The sequence below is a fragment of the Artemia sp. Qi Xiang Cuo genome, chromosome 9 (genome assembly GCF_049724085.1).
Source record: "Artemia sp. Qi Xiang Cuo chromosome 9, ASM4972408v1, whole genome shotgun sequence".
Classification (NCBI taxonomy): domain Eukaryota; kingdom Metazoa; phylum Arthropoda; class Branchiopoda; order Anostraca; family Artemiidae; genus Artemia; species Artemia sp. Qi Xiang Cuo.
In genome coordinates, this window is record NC_142802.1 from 41,685,347 (window position 1) to 41,698,547 (window position 13,201).

General features: G+C 36.0%; 1 protein-coding gene across 1 annotated transcript in view; it reads right to left on the reverse strand.

The window, feature by feature from the left end:
* LOC148948661 (cysteine dioxygenase type 1-like) overlaps positions 1-13,201 on the reverse strand; it is a 60,150-nt gene that overhangs the window by 22,113 nt on the left and 24,836 nt on the right. Inside the window, exons 4-5 of the mRNA XM_089094034.1 lie at positions 10,367-10,511; positions 1,889-2,058 (exon numbers count right to left, since the gene is read on the reverse strand). Of these exons, the coding sequence (XP_088950160.1) occupies positions 1,889-2,058; positions 10,367-10,511 (315 nt within the window). The remainder of the gene's footprint in view (positions 1-1,888; positions 2,059-10,366; positions 10,512-13,201) is intronic.

The window sequence follows — 13,201 nt, forward strand, 5'->3', positions numbered from 1 at the left end:
TCTATTAGAATCGTCTTAATTAAAAAAAAATTGTCGGGTAATTTAAAATTTCGCCGAGGTCAGCCAGAAAAAGTCCGTCAGGACTCAGGAGGTTATCCTATCTACGAGGGAGCTTAAGGAGCTTTACGCTATAGTATAAACATATTATAGATACTTGTTGTACTCTCAACAGACTATAAACTAAGATTTAGCGCAAACAGCGAAGAATAGGGAGTGGAAGCTCTCCTCATATATTAAATGAAAAAGTTAACGCTCAGTTCAAACTTTAACATCGCTCTTTACTTGATTTAGCAAAAACGAAATTGTTTTTTTCTGGCTCTTTTCAGCACAATATTGAGGGTAAACTTAAATAAAAGGAAATTCAGTACCCACTGAACCTTAGCATTAAAGCTTACCTTCTGTATAGCAATTATTCGAAGAATACCCCCCTCCCCATAAGAAACTTTAGATTTTAATCTCTTCTACAGCTTAAGCTCCTATACCAAATTTTAATATTTTAACCTAAACGGGGCCCCATCACTAGCCCGGGACAGGACAACCTGGAGAAGACTGACGGCGCTGTCAACTAGTTCCCTCTACGCTGGCGACCATGCTGAGCAAGAGCGTTCGAAGTAATTAAGTCAAAAAATAGCTGTGCGATCATTGTTGATAAACTTTGTGCAATATTTAGTTTTAAAGTTCCTGCATTTGGCTATAGATGTATATACGACACAATATATTTATCAAAAGTAAAAACTATTTACTAAGTCTTGAAATATTTAATTTTGAAAATCTCAATACATCTTGGCAAACCACGTTCACTCATGCCTACGTAGTCTATTAAACCAATATAATTAAGCTGCCTGATTTTGAGTTAAAACAGAAAGAAATTGAGAAATTGAATTGAAAGGAAAACATCCGATTTTACATGATAGAGAAAAATAGCATTGAAAAAGCTATATTGTCACTAAAAATGGCATATTAGAAATTTGTTCACAGCAGAAAAACGTGGATAATGCAAACTGACATGCTTTTTAAAGATTGAATAAATAAAAATATCCTTGTAAAATGAAAGTTACCAGTAGTATTAAAATTGAAAGTGGAACAGAAATTGCACAATATATGAGGGGACTGCGCATCTTTAATCCCCAGCTCTATTGGTTATAGTTTGAGTAAACTATGAAGCACTTAAAATGTGTAAAATGTCCTCCATAGGTCTTTTTGGGGTCCAAGTTGGACCCCAAAAATGATCTACAGAAGAGGGAGGATAGGCTCTTTAGCTTTTCGTCGAGGAATCTACAAGAGGATGTTGTTCAACCTCAACGAAACATAATTAGAGGTAATAGCAAACATCCTAAGAAAAATTTGAGAGTCTGGAGCATATCTGATCTCTGCAGGAGGGGGTGGAATACACGAATTCTAGTCAGGGTATCTATCAAAACAAGTGAGTGGATATCAACTAAATTTCATCAGAAGTATTATTTTATTCCTAAGTTATGCATCTCAGAGTCCCAAGATTTGTTCAACCTCTGTAGGGGAGAATTAAGGAAGGAACACATATATACACATATATGGTAGGTGTATTGGATCTCAATTAAACTTCTTAAGAATTAACAGGTATGGCCTTTGTTCCAGCTTCACAGTTTTTGTGTCCAATCCAATGTACATGGTCGCTAGTTTTGCTCCACAGCTTTGGCCTACATATCACAGGCGTAGTAACAGTTCCTGCGGTCCCGGAACATGAGGTGTACTATTCTTCGCCTCTTAACAGCATCTCATTTTACAACTTGCTTCGTTTGATCTTTTCTTTCAAAAAATGAGTGCTACCCGTGATAATTTTCTTTTTTTTCACTGTCTCTAAGAAATCTCTTTCATAGCTTTGGATTTCATAGGAAGTAAATAAACTTACATTTCTGCATTTTTCGCCATACCGGCTCCAGAAAGTTATTTTGCACGATGTCTTTTGGCCAGTTCTTTCATCAAACATTTGGCATTGATCATATGGCGGACAGTACAAATGAAGACTGACTGCTGGATCTGTGTGGCTTGGATTTTCAACTCTGTGCAATCCCAGAGAATCTAAAAAAAGCAAAACGATGTATATTATCGTACTAAGTATGCGCAATTACGATGGATTTCTTAGAAAGTATCTAAAGTTTTGGATAAAAAAAGAAACTAAATACAGTAAGCATTTGACAGCTATGACCTTAGACTATGCTCTAAAGTTTCTTTCAGACTATGTTCGGTGCTTGTAGAATTTTTACCCCGGCTTATTGATTATAATGATGAAATTGTGACTTGATTCTTAAATTTGGATGCATAAATGGTTGAAAGTATCAGAGATTACATATATCATTGACATTCATCCCTATAAGGTAGGTCATACTAGTAGTTTCCAGGGCTAATTTAAAGCTGATATTCACCAAAAATAACTGCTTTCCATGAAGTTATGACCATATTAGTTCCGGATGGAAATCTGAGAGGAGCACTCCAAGAACAGTTGGATATGAAACTGGAGATAAGAATTTCTTATTGTAGATAATGGATGGAATGATATTATGAAAAAAGTCTGGGAGTGCAAATTAGCAGAATATATATATATATATATAGGGAGGTACGTTAAAAAAGGAGCTAGGAATGGTAGCTGCAAAGCTTAATTTTGGAGAAGAGAGAAGGATTTTGCATAGCATGCTTCTGAGTGACAAATCCTATTAGAATAAATGGAAAGTAAGAGATGTTGAGCGGTTGTTGAAGTATCAATTAAGAAGATAGAATGGAGGCTATGGATGAAATTAATGAACATATGGAAGATTCAGTCAGAGTGCACAATAGCAAAATAATGCATTTGCGTATTAAGAAACCAAGAGAAAGCAGGATGTTCAGTTAAACTAACGGAAGTAACTTGTCCCGTTACAGATAGGAGCAGGCATCAATTTGTAATCAAACAAATGTTAAGGAGATATTTACAGAAGGTTTTTGGAGTGAGTTAAGCCATAATAAATATGCTTTAGGTGCTGATATTAATGTAAATAAGTTTTGCACAAAGTAAGAAATAAGATAGGCTACCTAGGGTTATAAATTTTTTTTAATTAAACTCTCTTATATAAAAAAAAAGTTGGTATGAATGAGTGTAGTAATAACAGTCTCTGCGTAAAATTACTGAGGACCTTAAGATACGACCTGACGGCAATGGATCAGTTTGGATCCATTACAGATTAAGATTGGATTGGGGCCTGAATTATTGACAAAGAAAGAGTCAACGAGAAAAAACAGTGAGACAAATTTTGACAATGCGGAAGTGAAGGAAGAAATATTTGATGTGGAGTTAGAGACGGTACTAAAGGGGTTGCAAAATAAAAAGGCTTCGGGTTCTTACAGTATGGTAAATGACTTGTTGAAACATGGTGGCAACTGGTAACAAAGCACGAGATACTACACTGAGACATTATGAATAAGATTTTTGATAAAAGGGAAGCAACTTCTATCTAAGGAAACTGTTATTAAACTCTTCTATAAGCGTTGTTATAAAAGTGAGTGCGGCAATCACAGAGGGATTAGCCTGATTTATGAGGCAAAAAAATTACTTCGAGTGATCATACATATTAGACTAGAGATCCTGTAAATAAAGGATTAAGAAAAGGAAATCTAGCAGAAGCAGAAAGGAATATTCCTAGATTCTATAGGAAGGGGAGGGAAAGCACTGACCAAACACACTGAAATGAATAAAATAATTAGGGGGAATTGAAGAAAAGGGGTGGAACTACATATAGGATACTGGAAGGACAGTATTCACAGTCTTAAACATGTTGGATATTTTGCAGAGGAAATGTATAAAGATAGTTTTAAATTCGTTCGAATTGCTTTATATCACGCAAGAAGTTGCGCGGAACATTTGTTTTGGTCGCACTTTCTAGGGGTGCAATAGAAGAAAGTTTATGATGGTTACGTCACATTTTATGGCTGAAGCATGATAGGTTCTTTAAAGTTGCCCAAGTTGGTAGTCCATTTGGGGCAAAAGAAAAAGCAGAAGTTCCTCAAATCGGGTTGAAAAAAGTTATTTAAAGGAAGAAATTTACGAGAAAGAGTAAAAATCGAAGCTCTAAACAGATTAGGAAGAGATATAGAGTTGTCAGCCCCCTAGTCCCCTTTTGCCAATATTTTTTACGCACGGAATACGTATCCACAGCAGCATTGATAGACTGAGGGAAATTGACACAGTCCAACTATGCAAGATTTCACCCATCACACATATCTATTGATAGGAAGAAGGCCCCTCAAATGTACACTCAAAAGGACCCACTGGTTTGTCCATAAGTCCCGTGAGTTGAAAACCTTCTCCCAGTAATGGGTTAAATTGCATGGTGATGCAGAACACCATCGCGAGAGGATCCTCTATAGGAGGACAACTGTGGCAGGGCGTAAGATCCAGATCTATAGACAACGGCTTCTGCAAAGGGCTGCCTCGACCTTTTCGGGATACCTGCAAGACTGGGGACCTTGCGGTCAACTCTATTCCCACTTGAGGAGTGGCGCCTCGAGGAAATTATAGCCTAGTAAACGACACAGCATTCGCACGGGATTCTGACTAATGGACAATTTTTCTGGGCTTAGTATGTTTTGATGGGCATCTTTGGGCTGAAAAACCTCTTCCTAGCTAATTTATCTATTATGGGTTGCCTCCCCGTAGTAGCATAATATTTGTAGGCTTGAATATGTAATGAGTTAGAGGTAATAGGCTTGAGACTGTCTGTGCAGGATTTCGACTCTATGTTGATAGAAGAGCATCGCTAAGTGCTGAAAACCATGTTGTGACCAAGATGGGCCCAGGATTGCACAAAGCCTCCATTCATGGAGGTCCCAGGGACTTCTTGCTGTCCAGTTTTATGCCATCTTAAGCACTTCGATGTAGACTTGGGAAGATATATAATCCCCGTCACGCACTGGTATCCGGGACCATGGCTTTCCCTGATGCGAAAATGATTTCAATGATTTAAAGAACATGAAAATTGGAACTTGGAATGTTACGACATTAAAAAATGACTATCGTATTGACATTTTGACTGACGAATTCAGACGATTCGAACTGGATTTATTAGGAGTTTCAGAAACTCATATCCCAGGGGTAGGAAGCATGAAATTAGGTGATATAGAATTTGTTTACTCAGGCAGGAGGGATAGGGTACATAGACACGCAGTAGGGATCATAATGAATAAGGAAGCTGCTAAGTCTTGTTTGGGCTGGGAAGGTATTAATAATAGAATACTAATTGCTCATTCTATGACTAAAAAGTTCAAGGTATCAGTTATAGTAGTATACGCCCCTGTAAAACCGACTGACGGAGATACTAGGGACTCTGATGAATTTTACTTACAGTTACAGGAGCAAATAGACAAGAACACCCAGGTTGGTAGAAATAGGGATAGATGGTATCCCAGCCTAGGTAAATTTAGTGTAGGAAACGAAAACAGTAATAGATACAGACTTTTGCAATTTTGTAGGTATAACAATCTAGTTATAACCAATAAGGTGTTTGGTCATAAAATGGCTCATAAGTTAACACGGCATTCACGTGATGGTAAGACAGCGAACCTTATTGATTATGTTATCGTTAACCGAAGACTAGCAGGATCAATACAAGAAACTAGGATATATAGGAGTGCTGTTATTGATGTTAAAAGTAAAGATCACCATCTAGTAGTGTCAACGGTTAATTTAAAGCTGAAATTTCGGAAGGGTATCTACCTTCCAGGAATTTATAATGGTGGTAGACTCCAGGATGATAATTTGAGAGAGACTTCCCAGAAAAAGCTCGATGCTAAACCTGAAAGTACAAAATTTGACAATGTAGAAAATAGTTAAAATCATTTTAGAAAAAAAATTTTTGAACTTGCGGAAGGTATATTAGGGAAGAAAGCAAGAAGTGCAGCTAAGAATATTACAGAAAAGGCTTTATGTTTAATAGAAAGGAGAAAGGACTTGTGCAAGAGTTATCTGAGTGATAGATCGTATGAAAACAAAAGAAATGTAAAGAAAGTGGGAAAAACATTAAAACACGAACTAAGGAGGTGTGAAGTGGAGGCCATGGAGAAAGTTACCGAGGATCTGGAAGATGCAGCTAGACGACAAAATAGTAAAATATTGTACTGGCATGTTAACAAATTGAGAAGGAGCCGTCAATCCAGACTTATCCCAGTTAATGATAGGAATGGGGTCGCAATTAGCGATAAGCAAAAAACTAAAGAGATATGGGCCAAACATTTTGAGAACTTGCTTAACCGAGACAGAGTTGCAGGAAAAAATATAGAGGAAAATGAAAAAGTTTGTGATACTTTGGATGTGAAGGAAGATTTGTTTTGTGAGGAGGAATTAGCAACAGTACTAAAAGGATTAAAGAATAATAAGGCTCCAGGTGCTGATAGGGTGGTAAATGAGTTTCTTAAATATGGTGGCTCTGAGGTCAGAAATAAGTTATTGAAGATTATGAATATGATTTTTGAAAAAGGGGAAGTACCTAACGATTTTGATTATGAGCAAGCGTTCGATTCTGTTGATAGAAAAGCTTTAGCAAATGTTTTATCCTTGTATGGTATACCAGACAAATACATTAAAGTGATTAGCGCTGTGTACGAGAATAACACTGCTGCGGTAAAAGTAGGAAATAAGGTTAGCAGCTCGTTTTTTATTAAATCAGGAGTTAAGCAAGGTTGTGTTCTATCCCCCTTTACATGGATTATTCTGATGGACTTTGTTTTAAGGAGCACAGGAAAGGCAATGGGAGACCACGATATCAAATGGGGAGGAAAAAGTCTCCTGGACTTGGATTATGCTGATGATTTAAGCATCCTAGATGAAAGTGTGAGCAAAATGAATGAAGTTTTAGAGGTTTTACGAGTTCATTGTGCTAGAATTGGTTTGAAAATTAATGTTAGGAAGACTAGGTCACTGAGGCTGGGAGTGCGTGAGGATGAAAAGGTGACGTTGGATAATGAAAAGTTTTATCAGGTTGGGAGTTTCACTTACCTTGGTAGCATCATAAGTAAAGATGGTGAGACCAGTGAAGATGTTAAAAATAGAATACCCAAGGCTCAGGGTGTTTTTTCATAGTTAAACAAAGTTTGGAAGAATAGGAAGATAAGTCTGCAAACCAAGATTAGAATATTAGAAGCTACAGTGATGACAGTGGTCAAATATGGCTCTGAAGCATGGACGCTCCGAAAAGCGGATGAAGATTTGCTAGATGTTTTCCAGATAAATTGCTTAAGGATTGTTCTGGGTACGCGGTTGACTGACCGTATTTCAAACAATAGGCTATACGAAAAATGTGGTTCAATACCGCTCTCTAGGGCTATAATGAAAGAAAGGTTGAGGTGTTTAGGGCACGTTGTGCGGATGAAGGATGACAGATTGCCGAAGATTGTTCTTTTCGGCCAACCATCTAGGGCTAAACGGAAAGCAGGTCATCCCCGTCTGGGGTGGGAGGACGTCATAAAGAAAGATTTAAAGGAAATGGAAACTTCGATGGGCGGGTGTAAAAAGGGAGGCTTTGAATAGAGTGGGGTGGAGGAGGATCGTGCGTAGCTGTGTTGGCCTCAGGCGGCTTGGTGCTGCGGTGAGTTGTTAGTAGTAGTAGTAGTTTCCTTGATTAAGAGTTACTGTATTTGGCTTAAAGTACATTGTTTTGCATATCATTGGAGTTACAATTTGGTTTGTGTTTACACTTCAGTTAATAGACACTACAAAAAAAGAAATTCATTACTTGGCACTTTATATACAAGGTGAAAATTTATCCCCCCTCCATCCCCTATAAGTTTGAAAGGCCATATTTCCAATAAAAAAAGAAATAAAAGAAGTACTCGCCTTTCTGAGACCAACTTGATTGCTTAAATTGAAAGTTTTTGTTTACAAAATAGATTTTTCGTCTTTAGAAAAGAATCGACTTAAAAGAAGAAAACATTGACGAAATTAGTGGTCTTTTCAAAATATTTAAACTAAAATAAACGTCATAACAGGCTCTATGTTGACAAATGTTTACGACAAAAGACTAGTGTGTTGCCACCCTCAAAACCCAAGAGGCCTGATCGTCATATATGCTTTGCTGAAAACCAAATAAATAGCCTAGATTTAAAGTTTTCTTTAGTCTATGGATAGGCTTTTATACGACACAGTAACCTAATATAATAAAGCCAGTCATTTGTTCAAATACCTACGATCAGAGACAACGCTTTAGCGTTGTCTGTAGTAAAGAGCCTCAAGTCTTCAATGTACATATACTTTTTTTAGAGCCACTTTACAGAAAGTGTCACTTTATAGTTAGTAGAAAGTTTCGAGGTGGCTTATTCGACAGGAAAAATGAAAATTCTAGTGCCCTTTTTAACAGTCAAAAGTTATCTCAGGACAACCAGCCCATCTGCAACGCCCTTTACAGCTGCCATCCCCAAAAGCAAGACATCAGATCAGAATTTGGAGATAGCCAAGTATGCCTTTGGGGATGACATGACACCCCATAGTGCCTAGGGCAAGGACTGCTAGTTATGCAAGTTGCCCATCATTTACATGCAGTTTTTGATCCGAGTTTTTTTAGTTTTTGAGCATGTTTGATCCTGGGTCTTCAAAAGGCTTAGGTGAAAATTAAGATGAAAATTTCATAAAATGTTGAAAAAATTCAAAACATATTATGTGTACGCTGGTTGTTTAAAGGGCATATAAGTAATTATCTCAAGAACAGCTGAGGGTATTGAGTTGAGAATTTCAGGATATGCTGGATATGTTATTTTATATCAGGATATGTTATTTTATTTTTGTATCTTTTGTTGATGTTTTGAAAGATTAAAGGACACTGTTCAAAATACACTTAGTTCTCAAAAAAGCGCAAATGATGCAATATACTTCAGAAGGTTTACCGACAGAGGGGGGGGGGCGGGGAGGGGGTGCATTAGACAAGCTTCTCTTTGTAGTACTTTTTGGTAATTTTAAGCTGGACTTATTATAGGACTTTATGACAAACTGAATAAAAATGATCACTCTAAATATAACTTTTGGTGGGTGAGTTTAACAATAATTTAAGTAACTGAAACAGCTAAAAAAAAATCCTATTTTGTCTTATTTCATCAAAAATTAGACGGTTTAGATCTATTTTGGGCTACAGATTCACTCCTGAAAGCTTCACTCCCCTAACTTAAATACTACCCAATATGTTTTTTATAGGCCAAGCTTTGATAAACAACGTAGGTATTAGATTAAATGAATGGTTTATCATCATACTAGATCAGGATGAGGGTAGAGTTATCACATTGGATTTGATTCAAAACAAGAGGTATACTTTATGAAATGCGAGATCCTTTCGATTTTCTCTTTGTTTTCTGTAATGCGTATTTTCTGCTTTATGATAAAAACTTCCGATTGTGAATATACAAGTATTACCTTTTTTCGAATATTTTCATTTTGTTTGATTATACTCGACGTGGGAAGCAATGCTTTTTGTTTCGATATTTTGTTCAATGGATTATATTTTTACAGTCATTTATCTGCCAAAGACGATAACTTACAGCTGCCAACGGGACATATGGAACCACAAATGCCCACTTCTTTAGTTCCTTTAAATGTTAGGAATTTTAGTGGTTTGTGTCTCAGGATAGAAAAGGCCAGTGCATTGAAATTTCGTTTCAAAATTCAGAAGATATTATCATACTCACTTCAGTCGGTAAAAAAATTGTCGGTCTTGAAACAAAGCAAAATTTACAAAATTTCAGAAAAAAGATGCTTCGAAAACATTTAAAACAGCACAGGAGTTACAAATGTTAGTAGTCTTGAAGCAATGTAAATTATTATCTGACTATTAGAAAGTTTTTTTTTCGTAACATAGAAATAACCCTAATTCAGAATTAAAGACATTTTACTCAAAAATCTTAATTGAAGCAGACAGTGTTACCGTTTGATCTTTTATCCAAGCATACAAGTTAGTTTTTTACGAGTATCCTCGTCTAAATATTAACAAAATTATATGAAAAATATCATTCTTATGCTCTCTTTGTAAAAGCTTACAATTGAAAAAAATAGTTTTTTTTATTTATTTTACATGCATATAAATTTATTTATTTACTATAATTTTTTCCTCTTTATATAAGGTTTTGTGGGCCATAGTGTTAAGGCTATTGGGCTTCTGGGTTTCAGATCACCCACGCGTAGTATGTTATACATATTTGTTTTTTTTAAAAGTAGAGCAATAGCGCAGTAGCTATAATTCAACGCTAAAAGTTCATATAGACATGTAGACAAAAAGGTCATATGAACATATGGACATGTCATACATACTATGCATTCATTCTTATAGACAATTCTATATGATGTTGATTTTGAGGGGATTTTACATTTTTTACTGTGACTTACCGTTAATATAGCATACACCCTCTTTTTCAAGGGTAGTTCTACCCTTCAACTGCATTTCTGTGACATCGGACTTCTCTACTTCGTGTGATAGTTGTGTGTTTTCGGGCCAATCATATCTTGTTTCTATTAGTTTTCCATCAAGCATCTGCAATGAAGAACCGTCACAATAATTTTCTGAATAAGGATAGTTACTAAGAGTGCTCTAAGAAAAAGAAACGACACTAAGAATAAGGGAAGGTGAAGAAGTGATGTCGGGTTCTGCTACATTTACTGCTACAACTTCAATTGCAACTAATTTTAGGGCTAAGAGCATTGAGATGAAAACCAAGAAGTATTTAAGCATACAGATTAACAAAAGGATATATCAGCAATGTTATAACAACGGCTAATTGTATTAAGCTGAAACTTCCAGGACATGATGAGAGGGATGTTCAACTGACCAAAAGGCAATAGGTTAATACTACTGCTGCTAATAGTACTATGGCTATTCAGTGCTATTACTAGTAATATCAATATTACTACTGTAACTACTATTACAACTATGCCTAAGGGTATGAAGGTAAAATCTTAAAGAAATTTTGAGGGGGGGGGGGAGGATGAACTGAATCAGAACACGCCCTCTGTATGCGAGTTGTCAAAAGGGTGTAACATCAATATCTTAGGAACAGCAAGGCCGTACACAGGATTTTCTTTCGGAGGGGGTTTTACTAAAAAAAAAATCGGGAGGGGGGGATTAACACAAAAAACACCTTAAAAAACGCATACAAAATTTATTTGTATCCATTTTTGTTACGTCTTTACGAGTCAGACAAACATTTGGGGGGGGGGGGGGGTTCAAACCCCCTTATTCAAAACTAAAAGTGCTGGTGCCCTTTTTAAGAGTAACAAGAGATTGGAGGGCAAGCAGCCTTTCTTTCAAGCCCATTCATTTTCCAAACGCATCCAGTCAAAACTTTGAGACAGCCATTTTGTTCAGTATAGTAGAAAGGTCCAGCAACTATGTCTAGAGATATTAGAAATGTCAAATCACCACAATTATGCAATTGGTCTATTATTTTATAAAACTAAACTTTACTTTAAAACTGTATCAAAAAGCTTCGTTGTTATGGTTGGAAAAAGGACACCTCAGCAATATATCGAGAACGACTGGGGGTATTAAGTTGAAACTTTTGGGGGTACTAGGCCTACTATTAATACTTCTGCTTTTACAATTCAAATAAATGAAAAGAGTGTAAGTGTATCCAGGTTGTCAAAGAGCATAGACAGAATCTTTTGGGAATGATATTAAGTTTTGTTTTTCACGTCAACTTCAGAAGCTTTAACATTTATTTAAAAAATACCGTTTGAGTCAGGATTAAAAATTTTTGAAAAAGTTTCTCCAACATACAAATAGCAACCCATACTACGTATTCTTATAGAAAAAAAAACTGAAAAAGATATACGATATTGTTTTTTCCCATGAAAAAGACTATATCAATAGAAAACGAACAGAAATTAATTTTAAAAACTTTTCCACAAATCAAGTTTTCCAAAGAAAATTAAAGAGCTCCATTGAGCCAAGAATGAGCAAAAATAAAGTCAAACAATCTTCCAAGCATAAAACAACCACAAATTACCATCAATAAATAAATGAAACTCAAAACAAACAGAAATTACAATAAATAGCTGAGTCAAACTAAAAACAGGCAAAAATTAACATGAGTAGGGCTGATAACCCCCATGCCTTCTCAGGACTAGAACAAAAGTTGCACTTTAATGAAAACAAAACAGGTTTGAATTGTTTTCAGTTTTCATACTTCCATAAATAAAAAAAATATTAAAACTTTAAGGAACAAATATCAGTATATGTCAATTAAACAAACAATCCTCAGTCATTTGTAGTAGAGATGACCCTATAACTCCCACCGGGGCTCCTTATTTGGGCATAGAACCACGTGGTTTATGGTTTTTGTCAGTGAGAATGAAAAAACAGGAACTTTGTCACTTTTATGGATGTTTTTATGGTTTTTGTCAGTGAGAATGAAAAAACAGGAACTTTCTCACATTGATGTCTGTTTTCTTGGATGGTTATGTGTGTTGGTCGATTTATTTGATGTTTTTCATGGATGTCAACAGTAATTTATGGTTTTTGTCAGTGAGAATGAAAAAACAGGAACTTTCTCACTTTAATAGATTATTGAGTCTAATGGGGGCAGGTCAATGACACTTCCTTCTTGTTGTTGTTGTTGCTCGATGTAAATGTTATGATCCAGAAATAGTATTTGTTGTTGTTGCTCGAGGCAAATTTTATGAGTTTCCAGGAAACAGTTAGATCACGTGTTTCCTTCTCAGCCAATCAGAGGGCTTGTTTACATATTAGCGGCGGAAGGAATATAAGGAAAGGGTTTTTGCTATAGTTTTATTAGCCTGTGAACAGAATTCAAAAGAGTGAAAAAAACAGTTTCGACTATACTCATTTGGATATACTGTTTGTTTTGACGTCAAATGGAATGTTTACACTCTTAGAAGTAGAGAGCGGAGTTGATGATAATGGTACAAGAGCACCAAATATTGCGGTGAAAATCACGAAAGGATCGTTGCTTTGTCTGGAATGGGATGCAGTATATGCAAGATATGTGATATCCTTGAGCAAATTTAAAATGGAAGATCAATTATGTTTCGCCGCTAAAGGTGATATAGCACATGTGAATAGACTTCAATGTGCTTTAAGTGCATTAGTGAAACATATCGAAGACAAACTCTATCGCTAATTGTACATGCTTTTCTGGTCAGGGCTAACGAATCAGGGTCAGTCTAGAGTTAGCAGTCAGAGCGAAAGGATTGAAAAATGAATAA